The sequence below is a fragment of the Trichomycterus rosablanca genome, chromosome 15, assembly GCF_030014385.1.
Source record: "Trichomycterus rosablanca isolate fTriRos1 chromosome 15, fTriRos1.hap1, whole genome shotgun sequence".
NCBI lineage: Eukaryota > Metazoa > Chordata > Actinopteri > Siluriformes > Trichomycteridae > Trichomycterus > Trichomycterus rosablanca.
Window position 1 is genome coordinate 24,998,056 of NC_086002.1, and position 16,013 is coordinate 25,014,068.

General features: G+C 36.5%; 1 protein-coding gene across 1 annotated transcript; it reads right to left on the reverse strand.

Moving 5' to 3' along the window:
* Positions 1–2,947: 2,947 nt before the first annotated feature.
* On the reverse strand, positions 2,948–3,606 carry LOC134328854 (histone H1-like). The gene has a single exon (XM_063010086.1). It carries the CDS (start codon positions 3,563–3,565, stop codon positions 2,948–2,950), a length of 618 nt encoding a protein of 205 aa, XP_062866156.1. The 5' UTR covers positions 3,566–3,606.
* Between the last annotated feature and the right edge of the window lie 12,407 nt (positions 3,607–16,013).

Sequence of the window (16,013 nt, forward strand, 5' to 3'; positions counted from 1 at the left end):
CTTATAGTTAGTTCATCATTAATTTCAGTTAATTTTTTTTTAATGTCATTTAATCTATTCTCTTCTTCAGAGGTCAACCCAGATTTTGTAAATAATTCAATATATTCATCCAACAGTTTATCATAAATGTCGTTATTTTGTTGATGCAATTCCCTACATTTTCGTTTAAAAAACATTCTAATTTGTTCTTTTAAAACTTGCCATAATTCAATATTTGATCTTGTTAATACTTTTAGTTGTTTTATCCTATTAATTTCATTTTTAGTGTCGGAGATAATTATTTCTTCTTTTAAACAACGAGTATTTAATTTCCAATAACCTTTTTGTTCATATCTATATAATAATAGTTTTACATTTAGAGCTAGGTGATCAGAATCAACTAACAGCTCAGTTTTATACGATTTGACATGTATATTTTGTGATACATATATTTTATCAATCCTTGTTTTAACTGATTTGTCCATTCTAGTAAAGCCAATATCGATCGGGTAAATCTGTCTAAACGCGTCTTTTAGCTCTGACATTTCACATATTTTGTTTAAAAATTTACCATCCCTAGATAAAGGTATATCCCTATACGGTATTCTATCTTTTAAGTCAGAAATTATATTAAAATCTCCACACATTATTACGGGGAAACCAACATATAGTATCTCGAGAAGTTTATGTAGTATTTTCATCTTACCTGAACGATCTGTGGGTGCATAAACATTTATGATTCTTATTTTTTTATTATTAAAAAAACAGTCGACCAAAAGTAGACGACCCGGCACAAGATGTCTAGTCTTAATTATTCTTACTGTTTTTTTTTTAAAAAAGATTCCAATTCCGTCGGCTCTATCTTTACCTATTGATATAATACATTCTCCTATTGTCCATAGTGAAGACATTTTTTTTACATCTTCTAAAGTTGTCAATCTTAATTCTTGGGAACATATTATATCACAGCGTTTATTCATAAATTTAGCTATTTTTATATTCATATTTTTATCAGATTTCATCCCTCTTACATTTATTGATATTATATTCAATGTCATTTTAAAATAATTTAAGTGTTACGTTTAATACCTAATGAGATCATTCAGGTAAGATGTCAACTAACAATATTTAGTCTGCATCTTTTACTCGTTTACTCGTGTCCGCTATAGATGAAATTTTTTTACGTCTCTTTTTTGAGATGCCTTTTTTTTCAGCCACTATGTTAACTGTGTTAGGTGAGTTAGCTTTTTTTATTACTGTTTGAACAGAATTTTCATCATTCATTGTTGTGGTGTCAGTTTGTCTTTCACCTGAATCAACTTTGGGTATCGGGGGAGGTTCTTCATCAGATGTAGCGTTTGAAGATGTTGAGTCCTCGGTGTCGCTGTCTGTATCGGAGGAGGTAGTGGTGGATCCATCAGAATCTGAACTCTCTTCTTGTTGATCTTTCTTTTGCTCTTGAGTCGGAAGTACCTCTTCTATTTGCTGTTGAGTTGAAGGCGTCTGTGCAGGCAGCTGCGTGTTTGCAACATTTACGACGGATACTGTACAAGGACTTTGCAGAATTTTAGTTCTATTACTATACGATTGTGGGCAGGAAAAGTATGAATGTCCTTCTTGTCTGCATAAATTGCAGATCTCAGAATTGTCACATAGTTTGGCTTTGTGTCCCAGTTGACCGCATTTCCAGCATTTAATCGTGTCGCATTCTTTAGCTTGATGACTTGAAGATGTACAAATGTAGCACCGTTGTTGTTGTCCAGGAAAGGTGATGTTCCCGTTGTACGGCCCCATCGAGATGGAGTTTGGGATTTGCATTAGGTTTCCACCATCGTCCCTCTTGACTTTTATTTTGTACCTCCGTACACCATACCATATTCCAAACTGGTCTACTGGTTTTTGAACAGGTTGTAGTATATGTGCAAACCTCATAATGTACTGATCGACATCCTCATCCGCAACTCTTCCAGTCCAGAACTTTACAACGATGAACTTTACGTCATTTGGAATTGAAGAAACCAGTTCCCAGTGTTTCCAGAAACCACTTCCTGCACCATTACTAAATATATTGGTGAATTTTGCCAAAGTCTGTGAGCGGAAAAAACATATTTCAAAGTCCTTTCTGTTTGGGAGAGCAATAAAGGAGTAGATGTCTGTGGCGTTAATCCATTCGCTTTGGAGAAGGTGAAAACCCACTTCCGAGCGGTTTGGAGCTTCCTTGTCGCCCACATATCTAAGCCGAGCCCAGTGCCTCCCCACCGGAGGTGAGGAGGCAACACTGGGAGACATAGGGCAAGTTGTTTAATAACTCAGTTACCAGGTACCACTGGTCTTCCCTCGGCCACTCATTTAGATAATCAGATGCGTTCGGAGAACAAAACTGAAGTAAACCGGGGGAAGGCTCGAAGCTGTATGATATAGGAAAACTGGCCTCTCTCCTATTGGCTTAGAGCGAAGGCACAGCTGAGCCAATCATAAACGCGCCGTCATGTCTCAGGGAAACACATACACGCCCCCTCACATACTGCCCCCCCCCCCTCCTCCTCTCTCTTCTCCTCCGTTCTTCCGCCCGTGTAATGTATGATACAGAAAAGCTTCTCTTAAGCAACAATTACATTATATTATGTCACAATAACATTTACACTAATAATTACATTATGTAAGGAGCTCATATACGTGAGTGCACATACATATACACATTTATACGCACAGTTTTATGGGGATGTGTGACAAAATCATTGTTATACATAAAACAGGACCAGTTATACTTAGTGTTTTTAACTCCTTGCTTATTACACTCTCCACAAAATATGTATGTATGGACGGCTGCATGTATGAATAGTTGTATGTTTGCATGCATGCTTATATGTATGTATGTGTTTAGGAAACGCGACTCTTTATGGGAAGATATAGGTGGCTCTTAAAAGAGCCGTTTTAAGAAAATGAAGATAATAAAACAGGAACAAGTTTACTTCTTTTTGGGTGCAGCTTTTTTGGCCTTGGCCGCTTTGGGCTTAGCGGTCTTGGGTTTGGCTACCTTGGCTTTTTTAGGACTCTTGGCTGCCTTCTTGGGGGTCGCCGGCTTCTTAGCCTTCTTGGGGCTCTTGGTGGTTTTCTTAGCGGCAGCAGCGGGTTTCTTGACCTTCTTGGGGGACTTCTTAGCGGCGGGCTTCTTGGCTGTTACCTTCTTGGGCTTCTTTGCAGCGGCGGGTTTCTTTGCGGCCTTTTTCACTTTAGGAGCGGCGGCTTTTTTGGCCGCGGGCTTCTTCGCCTCGGTCTGCTTCTTGTTGAGCTTGAAAGAGCCTGAAGCGCCGGTGCCCTTGGTCTGCACCAGGGTGCCCTTGGTCACCAGGCTTTTGACGGCGAGTTTGACGCGGGAGTTGTTCTTCTCCACGTCGTATCCACCTGCAGACAGAGCTTTCTTCAGGGCGGCCAGGGACACGCCGCTCCTCTCCTTGGAAGCGGAAACAGCTTTGACGATCAGCTCGCCGACGCTGGGACCCGCTTTCTTGGGTTTGGCCGCGGTCTTCTTTTTAGGAGCCTTGGCGGGGGCCGAGCTGGCCGGTGCTGGAGCTTCTTCTACCATCGTTGTTGGAGCTAAAACGGCGCTAAGAAAGAGCGAGTGAAGCGCTGTGCTCTGTTGTACAGAGACTCCTCCCTCTTACGAGAGGGGGCGGGGCTTTATAGCACACATGAGAACTGTGTAGACTCAACTCGGCCAGTGCAGCGTCTGTGTGCTTCCGTGACACATGCGCACTTGTGTTTTCTCATGGCAAATAGTGATTAAAATACAAGTCCTGATATAAAATGCGAGGTAATAAAGTGCACGTCGGCCGAACATAAGTTCTCTCGTTCATGTAAAAGCCCGCAAAGGGAACCTAACGATGCTCTGTTTCCTTGTGTTCTGCTAAAACAGCACACCGCTCCTGATGCGTAAAGCGACGCAGCGCACATTTCACATCTTATTACACGTAAAAATATGCTGAGGAAACCCGATCTTCTTGTAGACACAGACTGAAAAGGGTAAACAAAGCCTTGGTGTTTTCCACATGTATTTATAAGCGGATGTGAGCTTCATTTTCTACTAGAAAAATAGGCTGTTTAGTGTGAAGTAAAACACAGCTACCAAGCAGGACTAGAGTCCAGGGTGCTTAACTGTCATGTAGCTGAAAGAACAAATGGAAGAAAAAAGTAAATATAACAATTTAGAATAATAATGGTGATAATAAGAAGAATATTTTAATACACTAACATTCATTTCAGTCATTCCTACATATTTGTGCTGTAAGATCTACAGAACATCACCGTGTCAGCTTTAAGTTCACATATACTGAAACATTTCTAAAACAACACATGGCTCAAACATTCACATTCCACTGATCTTTCTAACACTCGCAAAACAGATTCAAGTCTATTTTAGTTATTTATCTGATACATCTCTTTTATAAAGATGCACTTTTTAATGTTTAACTCAGAAATAGCTTTAACACAGCTAACACCGACACATAAAATGTCTTCTTTCACTTATTTGGTTTTTATTGATACACAGCTAAGATCACTTTCACTTTAACCAAGATGTGTCTGACTTTGAAATATGTTTATGAAACGTTATGCTTTAGCAGAATATGACTTATAACGTCCCATTTCTCACAATACAGTGGAATATACAAACACATTTTTAACACAGATGTCACTTATAAAGACTTTATAAGTCAGTATTGTTAAGCACAGAAGAATCTGAAAACTTATTTACTCAATTTGTATTTATTTATTTGTTTAATGTATTCATGGTTTATTTAGTTAATCACTCATTCATGACCCTAACACCCAATTTAACATAACATTAATGGCTCTAGCAGTCCAGGTGAGACATATCCACCTATTTTACTTACATTTTTTACTCTCTCTCTCTCTCTCTCTCTCTCTCTCACACACACACACACGCGCACAAAAGCTAGAACCAAACACAACACACACACACACACACACAAACCTGCAAAAGCTAGCAACAAACACAAGCGTTGTCCATTTATATATTACACATTCCTAAACACAATTTTACCCTCATGTTTTATTCACCCTACACCTCCTCCTACACCACTGCAGGTGTTTTAGATGTATTTTTTTTTTATCCTAACGTGTCTCTAATGCTACTTTCACAAGCACTGAAAGATTTTTAGAGCTATTTGTTTGTTTTATTTCAATTTCACTACAATTTTACTGATTTGACCTAATATGATTTTTTTTATCACACACTGCTCTATTCTCCCACTCTGTCTTATATCCTAGTATGGGTTATTTTTTTGGCTACATTGTCATGTCTCTAATGGCTATCTGTCCCACCAAATTGTACAATATTAAAAAAATGTGACAAATATGGCGATTATAGTACATTGTAATATGGTTTAGGGTTGCATAGAAGCCCTGTTGAATTTATTTTTTAACATGTTTAAAATTATTAAAATTAAACTTTAGTTACAGAAAAAATCATGTGTAATACATCAAATCGATTGTGGACCAATTTACTGAAGAAAAACTACAGTGGCCAAGAAGTGCAAAACAAATTAACATTTTAGAAAACAAAATTACAAAAACAAAAACAAATTTACAAGAGCTGAAACACTTTTACCAATGCCGAAACAAATTTACAAACGGCCGATCTGACGGAAAGGGTAAGTACAATACACAGGAAGTGCTTGTTGCTTACCTGCTGCCAATCAAACTGTTTTGCAGGGATGAAGTGAACAGAGTTTGTGATGGTAACACTAAACAATAGTGATGTGCAGATGAAGCCTCATTAAAGCTTTTGAAGTTTTTCCTGATTGTGCTGAAAATAGCTGAGTGGGGGAGGAGGGGGGTGGTTAGGGTTGCAACTATAAAAAATATGACGTGTCTTACACCGTCATGAGAACATTATCAAAATGTTTTATTTAGGGTGTTTAACAAATATTATTTTCATTCTTTATAATAATAAGGCAGAACCATATTTTAGGCAAAACAACACACTCAGCCCACTGCGCTACTCATACAGCGGTGTATTAAACAGGTTGTTATGCTGATAAACCTGCTCACACACACCGTTACTAAGAATAAAAGCGAATACTACTTAATATAATAACCAAACGCTTTCTAATTCCCACGGTAGCAGCAGTATCCTTCAGTTTCATACAAAGCTCATCCTGTATCAGTTCAATACGGAACGTGGCGTTTAGTCTCCAAATAAAGATCGATTCTGTATTTTAGGAGGCGGTTGGTAATCCTACACTCTAAAAAGAAATGTGTTAAAAACGACACACACTGTGTGGAATTTCAACACATGTGAGGAGTGTGCTCAGGGACGACACATACTATATGTTGATTTAAACACAGTAAATGTATCATCCTGTTTTTGCACACCCACCGTGTTAGGATAATTAACACACACAATGTGTTGTTCTTACACAATGTGTGTTGATTATGTGTAATCAAGAAAATGGGTAAAATAAAGACTAATACAAATGTAGCCATTTTATTTTACTGTATAATATTACAAATGTTTAAATAACATTCTTTTTTGTGACAAGTAATAAATTAAAACAAGATTACAAACAGTTTAACAGTAAAGGTACAAAATATATCTTGCTTGAACTTCTTTCCATTCTTAAAGATGGTTGCAAAAACTCGTAAAACGTCTGTTTCTCTGTCCTAAAAGAAAGACAGAAATATCATTACAAGGTTCTGTGTTTCTCTCTCAGAGAGTCTTGTGTAATCACAATACAAAATATTAACTGAATTAGACATTTACAACATTTAATATTTTGAATAACATTCTGATTAGTCAACCAACCAAATAAGTTATCAGAACACAACTAATATTCCTCCAAATTTGTCATGTCTCTAATTATTCACATAGGCTGTTTAACAAATTATTAAACAAGTCACCTGAAAACTAGAGTTACAGCATACAAGCTAAAATGTTTCCTTTACCAGAATAAAGTAAATCGGATGATGAATTTTGGAAGAGTTGTGCTTTACCCTAAATATATCCACCACTACCAGCTTTAATGCTAATAACAATAAGCAATGTTGCTAACAATTCGATTTAAAGAACCGATTCTTCTGAAACAATTCTGCACTTCCGAACCGACTGCATTAGCTTCTCTTAAGCACTAATGAATCAATCGATTCAGTTTTTCGATTCGTTTAAACAGATGATTTAAAAGAACCGATTTAGTAAAACGAACTGAGCTAAAAATGTTAAAATGATTAAAATTCGCTTCTCATAATGAGATTTAACTTCAATAATGTTACTCCATAACCACATAGTCCCAATAGTTCAGTTAAGTAAATTACCTTGAGAACACTGAAAACACAGAGGGTTGCTATGGTAACCTCATCCACGGTCATTCTGTTGTGGCGCCATTTTTATCAAACTAAAAGTCCGATTAACGGTTAGCCAGTTAGCTAACGATAAATAATACCAATAAAAAGAAAGACTAGTCAGGTTTAACAGAACATTTATTACTGAATAGGAACAGAAAAGCAAACTTAGGTTTATATTAATGTAATTCAGTGCCTCCTTTTTTACTTAACTAAGTCTATTGTGAGTCTATTGTAAGTTAAAACAGGTCACAGGGTTAAAACCTACTTTTTATAGCTTTGCTTGACTTCATAAAACACACAACAAAACACTGATGAGCATGAACTAAATAAACATTAATAAAACATACTCAATACTAGACTAGTTTGAAACCCCACTGCTTTTGCAACTTACCAATAAGGAGGAGTCCTGCTCCTTTCCTTGCATGGTCCAAAAAGAGGAAATCAACCATGAAACACAGATATACTTGATAGGAGAAATGTGACTGGTTAACGCTTATTTTTATTTATTAATTTATTTGTAATCTTCCATGGGGGAAAAAAAATCTATGTTTCTAGTCAGAAATGCCATTATTTTATCCAACAAATGTAATTAAAATTGAATAAATATATATTTTTAAACAGTGTATTTTCTCACAGTTCTACACATATATGTGTAGACTAACTATTGGAGTTACTTTACGTGTCTGTGTAAAAAGTGGCCAAAAATGACACAAAACATGTTACAGACTGCAGGACACAGTAGTTGTGTAGAAAAAATGACACATTACTTATTAGAGTAGTTTTACTGTTTCTTATATAGTCAGTGAGATAAAAGCACCAAAGCTTTGAATCAGTCCCGCACATTCCTGCTGGTTTAATATAAGCTCCAATACACTGAGTCCAGTGTTACAAAAGTGAAACAAGCTTCAAAGTCTCGGTATCAAATGTTCCATCCCTAATAAACAATGTTCTGTCCATTTTGTGTTAATTATTTCAGCCAGTTGACCCGCTTTTGTTTTTCTTGTGGGAATTCCTTAGATGTTTAGAGAAGCGGACAGTAGATAGAGATGAACAGGCCACGTCTAAATGTCTGCACAAACAATCTAAGGACTTCAAGACTACAAGAAAAACAAAAGCAGGTGAACTGGATAAAATTATTTCCACAAAATAGACAAAACATTGTTTAGCGTTACCATCACAAACTCTGTTCACTTTACCCCCGAGAAACAGTTTGATTGGCAGCAGGTAAGCAACGAGCACTTCCTGTTTATTGTACCTACCATTTTCTTCAGATCGGCCGTTTGTAAATTTGTCTCGGCATTGGTAAAAGTGTTTCAGCTCTTGTACATTTTTTTTTAGTTTTTTTTTTTAATTTTATTTTCTAAAATGTTAATTTGTTTTGCACTTCTCGGCCACAGTACAAGGTACTAAACTAATCAAAATACAATGTTTTTCCTGCCTCTCTCTCTACTGTTACCAGGAGAAAACAAAAAACAAACAACAAAAAAAGGGCTTCACCCCCTACTCTGCTTTTAAGTTTGATTAAAATATTACATAACTAAGTTAAACTTTTAACTACCAGAGAAGATACACAACACGACATAAAAAACTTTGGCGGTGTGTCTGGTTGGTGGCGTAGGAAGGGAAGAGATGACTCCCGCTCAGCCAAAACAAAGTACATGCTCGGAGCTTCTCAGGAATGGAGTTCCAGAATTTGGGATCAGATATACTAAAAGCCCTGTCACATAGAACAAAGCCTGAAAGGGGGGACAACAAGTACGTTTTCATCTGATGACCGAAGTGAACGAGTAGGTGAGTATGGATGAAGTAAATCAGTGAGATATGTAGGTGCTTGGCCATGCAAGGCTTTAAAAACCAACAAAAGAACCTTTTATTGAATGTGGTATTGGATGGGTAGTCAGTGGAGCCGTTTAAGTGAAGGAGTTATGTGATCACGTGATCTTGTATGTGTTAGGACCCTCGCGGCTGAATTTTGTACATTCTGTAGCCTCTTCAGCCCGGAGACAGGGAGCCCATAAATAACAGCATTACAATAGTCCATTACAATAGTTTCAGTTGAAGAGAATGAAATAAAGGAGCGCAGTCTAGAGATGTTCTTAAGGTGAAAATATCCAGTTTTAGCAACATTTTTTATGTGAAATTTAAAAGAAAGAGTGGAGTCTAGAATGACAGCAAGATTGCAGACCTGAGACTGGGAAGAATTGGTAAAATCTGGGAATTTTAACATATCATATTACTTTTTACAATTCTCCAAAGGTTCCACCAGAGGGAAGCAACACCATTTTTTTTTTTTACCACGGTCAAAAGAAATCTGGTGGTCACAAATAAACATAAGTCCAAAATTACAGTGGTCTGTCTACCTGCATATGCTCATAACATAGCCGTGTAGCTGTATTTAATTAACCAGAGCTTTCATACGTATATGATTTAAGTATACACTCCATCTTTATCCTGACATTCTTTTCTTTGTTTTTTATTTCTGGCGGTCTCCTGCTGTTTTTACCTGGAAGCCCTGCCCTCAGTCACTCCACCCTATCACTCATTGGTTGCAGTGTAGAACAGGCTGCAACCAATCAGAAGCCACTTGTACTGCAAAAAGACAGAAAGAGAGAACAACCAAACACAAATATATGAAAACAGAAAAAAAAAACGTGTCCCTCAGGCACGTAACAATGTCATATCAGTATTTTTTTATTTTTCAATTCTCCAAAAGTGCCACAAGAGGGCGACATTACAAGATTTTTTCTACCAGCTAGGTCACATGATCTCATTTTACCATAATATTATATAATAAAAAATTATATTAGTTTTTATAACAAATATCCAAAACTGATACAAGAGGGCGACATTTCAATTTTTTTTTGACTGACCACAAATAATCACAAGGCTAACATTACAGGGGTCTGTCTACCTGCATGTGCTCATAACATAACCTTGTAGCTGTATTTACTCAACCAGTGCTTTAGAAGTATTCACTCTATCTTTGTCTTGACATTCTTTTCTTTCTTTTTTTTATTTGTGGCGGTCGTCTGCTGCTTTTTTACTGAAAGTCCCGCCCCCGTCACTCCATCATAGCTCTCATTGAATGCAGTGGAGAAAACGCTGCAACCAATCAGCAGCCACTTGTACTGCAAAAATACAGAAAGACAGAAAGAGAGAACAACCAAACACAAATACTGTACATGAAAACAGACAAAAAAACACGTGTCCCTCAGGCACGTAACAATATTATCTCACAATTTGTTTTTTACAGTTCTCCAAAAGTGCCACAACAGGGCGACATTAAAAAGATTTGTTTTACCATGGTCACAAGAACTCATATTACCACATCATATTACTTTTTTGCAATTTTTTAAAAGTGCCACAACAGGGCGACATTAAAATGTTTTTTTTTTTTTACCCGTTCAGTCACATGAACTTATTTTACCATATCATGTTAATTTTTTTTTACAGTTTTCCAAAACTGCCACAAAGCAGCGACATTACAAGGATATTTTTACTATGGTTAAAAGACCTCATATTACCACATAATATTATATTATATTATATAAAATTATAATAACTTTTTTTTGCAATTCTTCAAAAGTGCCACAAGAGGGCGACATTACAAGATTTTTTTTCCATGGTCACATGATCTAAGTTTAAATATCATGTTAATTTGTTTTACAGTTTTTTAAAACACTGCCACAAAAGGGCGACATTACAATGATTTTTTGCTTTACCATGGTCAACAGACCTCAAATTACCATATCATATTAGCTTTTATAACAATTCTTTAAAAGTGCCACAAGAAGGCAACATTTCTTTCTTTTTCTTTTTTTTTTTTTTACCATGGTCACAAGAAAACTGGCCACAAATAATCACAAGGCTAAAATTACAGTGGTCTGTCTTCCTGCATGTACTCATAACATAACCTTGTAGCTGTATTTACTTAACCAGTGCTTTAAAAGTATTCACTCTATCTTTGTATTGACATAATTTTCTTTTTTTATTCGTGGCGGTCTCTTGCTGTTTTTTTTTACTGGAAGCCCCGCCCCCAGGTACTCCACCATTTCTCTAATTGGATGCAGTGAAGAACAGGCTTAAACCAATAAGCAACCACTTGTACTGCTTATCCCCAGTCAGTCCATCATATCTCTGATTGGTTGCAGTGGAAAACAGGCTGCAACTAATCAGCAGCCACTTGTACTGCAAAAATACAGGAAGACAGAAACAGAGAACAACCAAACACAAATACATGAAAACAAAAAAAACACGTGTCCCTCAGGCATGTAACAATATGAAATCACTATTTTTTTTTGAATTCCCCAAAAGTTCCACAACAGGGCGACATTACAAAGATTTTTTTACCATGGTCACAAGATCTCATATTACCACATAATATTACTTTTTTGCAAATCTCCAAAAGTGCCACAAGAGGGCGACATTACAAGATTTTTTTATAACCAACTTGGTCATATGAACTCATTTTACCATATCATGTTAATTTTTTTTTTTAAGTTTTCCAAAACTGTCTCCTGCTGTTTTTTTTACTGGAAGCCTCGCACTCAGTCACTTCACCCTATCGCTCATTGGTTGCAGTGGAGAACAGGCTGCAACCAATAAGAAGCCACTTGTACTGCTGATGCTTAGTCATTCCACCATGCCTCTCATTGGATGCAGTGGAGAAAACGCTGCAACCAAAAAAAAAAAAAAAACAACCAAACACAAATACATAAAAGAAAAAAAAACGTGTCCCTCAGGCATGTAACAATATCATGTCACTATTTTTTTATTTTGCAATTCTCCAAAAGCGCCACAAGAGGGCGACATTACAAGATTTTTTAACAGCATGGTCACATGATCTCATTTCACTATAATATTATATAATAATGTATAATGTTAGTTTTTATAACAAATCTCCAAAAGTGATACAAGAGAGCGACATTTTAATTTTTTTTTTAACCATAGTCACATGAAAACTGGTGTCCACAAATAATCACAAGGTTAAAATTACAGTGGTCTGTCTACCTGCATGTGCTCATAACATCAGCAGACACTTGTACTGCAAAAAGACAGAAAGAGAGAACAACCAAACACTAATACATGCACGTAACAATATCATATCACTATTTTTTTTTTTTATTCTCCAAAGGTGCCACAACAGGGCGACAAAGATTTATTTAACATGATCACAAGATCCCATATTACCACATCATATTACTTTTTTTGCAATTCTCCAAAAGTGCCACAACAGGGCAACATTACATTTTTTTTTCCATGGTCACAAGAACTCATATTACCACATCATATTACTTTTTTGCAATTTTTTAAATTGGGCGACATTAAAATATATTTTTTTACCCATTTGGTCACATGAACTCATTTTACCATATCATGTGATTTTTTTTTTTTACAGTTTTCCAAAACTGCCACAAGACAGCGACATTACAAGGATCTTTTTTTACCATGGTCAAAAGACCTCATATTACCACATCATATTGCAATGCTCAAAAAGTGCCACAAGAGGGCGACATTACAATTTATTTTTTTACCACGGTCACACAAAAAAATGGCCACAAATAATCAATTAATAAAAGTAAACACTCTAGCTTTGCCTTTACATTTTCAGCATTTAGCAGACGCTTTTATCCAAAGCGACTTATATTTTGCAGTCTAAGCAATTGAGGGTTAAGGGCCTTGCTCAAGGGCCCAGCGGTGGCAGCCTGGCAGTGATGAGGTTTGAACAAGCAATCTTCTGCTTACTAGTCCAGTAGCTTAACCGTTAGGCTACAACTGCTCTTGAGATTCTTTTCTTTTGTGTTTATACTGAAAGTCCCACCAGTCACTCCACCATGTCTCTAATTGGTTGCAGTAGAGAACAGGCTCGTAACAATATCATATCACTATTTTCTTTTGCAATTTTTCAAAAGTGCCTTAAGAGGGCGACATTAAAAGATTGTTTTTACCAATTCGGTCACATGAACTCATTTTACCATGTCATGGTAATTTTTTTTACAGATTTCCAAAACTGCCACAAGACGACGACGACATTACAAGGATCTTTTTTTTTTTTTTCATATTCACAAAACCTCATATTACCACATCATATTACTTTATTGCAATTCTCCAAAAGTGCCACAAAAGGGCGACATCTCAATTTTTCTTTTAACCACAGTCACAAGAAAACAGGCCACAAATAATCACAAGGCTAAAATTACAGTGGTCTGTCTACCTGCATGTGCTCATAACATAACCTTGTAGCTGTATTGACTCAACCAGTGCTTTAGAAGTATACACTCTATCTTTGTCTTGACATTCTATCCTTTTCTTTTTTTTAATCATGCCAGTCTCTTGCTGTGTTTTTTACTGGAAGCCTCGCCCTCAGTCACTCCACCATATCTCTCATTGGATGCAGTGGATAAAATGCTGCATTCAATCAGCAGCCACTTGTACTGCAAAAAGGCAGAAAGACAGAAAGAGAGAGAACAACCAAACACAAATACATGAAAACAGAAAATATTTCTTTTACCATGGTCACAGGATCTCATATTACCACATCATATTACTTTTTTACAATTCCCCAAAACTGCCACAAGAGGGCGACATTACAAATATTTATTTTACCATGGTCAACAGACCTCATATTACCATATCATATTAGTTTTCATAACAATTCTCCAAAAATGCCACAAGAGGGCGACATCTCAATTTTGTTTTACCATGGTCACAAGAAAACTGGTGTCCACAAATAATCACAAGACCTGCATGTGCTCATAACATAACCTTGTAGCTGTATTTACTTAACCAGTGCTTTAAAAGTATAGACTCTATGTTTGTCTTGTCTTTGTCTTTGGCTTAATTTATTTGCGTTGTGACTTTTTTTATTTGCGTTGTGACTAGTTTTATTTGTGTTGTGGCTTAATTTATTTGCATTGTGATTTTTTTAATTCATGTTGTGGCTTAATTTATTTGCGTTGTGACTTTTTTTATTTGTGTTGTGGCTTATATCTATCTATCATCTATCTTTTAAGCAATTCTCCAAAAGTGCCACAAGAGGGCGACATTACAAGATTTTTTTTTGTACCATGCTCACAAGAAAACTGGTGGCCACAAATAAACACAAGGCCAAAATTACAGTGGTCTGTCTACCTGCATGTGCTCTTAACATAGCCTGTAGCTGTATTTACTTAACCAGTGCTTTAAAAGTATACATTGTAATTGGTTGCAGTAGAGAACAGGCTGCAACCAATCAGCAGCCACTTGTACTGCTTATGTTTAGTCACTTCACCATCGGCCCAAACCGTTCCCTCCTCACTAACACTCCACTACAGAGTCACACTCCATATGAAGTCACACTGTGCTGTGAAGGGAGCTTCCAATTAAGGGGAGAGTCTAAATTCAGGAGTCAACTCTGGGACGCCCTCTTTGCTTTCGAGTGGAATAAGGAAGCTGCCGTCACCATGGCTACAGATAGATGCTTTTCTCGCCTTGCCGTCATGTCTTGCGCTCCGTTATCATTTCAGCATCTCCAAGCGGAAATATGAGCTTAGGAGACGCAAGCACCTGCTACTTTATAATTAGTACAAATGTATAGTTATGTTTTAATTCTCCAAAAAATGGTGTTACAGTTTTTCTCAATTGCTTTGGTGCATTTCTCTGATCAGAATGAAAATTCTCATAACTGTTAGTTCAGCCTCCACAAGATTTAGTCATTTGTGCACATCATAGTAGCAGTTTCTCATTCCTTCCAACAAATTACAAATGCTTTTGGACATGCATCAATTGCTTCCATACAATTCTCTGCAGTACTGTGTATGTTGTATGTTCCAATTCAGTTCCAATATGTACTGCAATATTGTTTACAGTTGTGCACAGCTCTACCCAAAGGGTGTTTCTTATGTTTGTTGTAAATAAGTTTGTACTTTGCTATAGCACAATGCTGTGAACAAATTAGAATTGCAAAGAGCATATTCAGTAAAAATGTAAAACATACATATTGAGTGTCTTGTACTCATTTACCTCACTAAATACAGTAATGTGTAACCTAACTGTAGATTTCAGATGGGTGTGCTAATAGTGTATAGTGCTGTCTTGAGCATTTTCAGGTAGTGTCACCATGATCTGACTTTTTTGCATTGGAAAACACTTACAGAGTGAACTGTCATAATGAAAACATGACAAAGCCATTTGACTATCTTGTTCATAAACAATGGAGTCAGGACTTTTTTTTGATGACACTGACACTTATTGACATGAATACTTGCTTTTGAGGAATGAACTTTTCATTTGGAGCAAGTGACACGCTTTTGCAAGTTATCAACTAGGTTTTGCAGTTTGTACTAATTGTTTTGAGAAATGCACTTACTGTTGTGCAAATGTTAATAGTGATGTGAGAAATGCACCAAAGCGACTGAGAAAAAAACTGTAAATATGATAAGAATGTTAGTGATGGTATTGTTGGGGTAAAATAATTTTGCCATTTCTGAAGTTTAAGTTCACCGATCACAGATTTCATTACTTTCTTTAAAAAGACTGAAGAAGACTAAATTTTCCCTTACACCTTATGAGGATAATTTAATATAATATTTTACATTTGTAAGGTGTTTCCTCCATTCACCTTTCCTAGCTGCACTTCTGTGGAGTGTGGTGGTTGAGTGTGCTCTTGTGTTCACTCGCTGTTGAAGGGTTTT

Coding starts and splice junctions, on each gene's coding strand:
- LOC134328854 (XM_063010086.1), bottom strand. CDS start 3,565: ATGGTAGAAGAAGCTCCAGCACCGGCCAGCTCGGCCCCCGCCAAGGCT.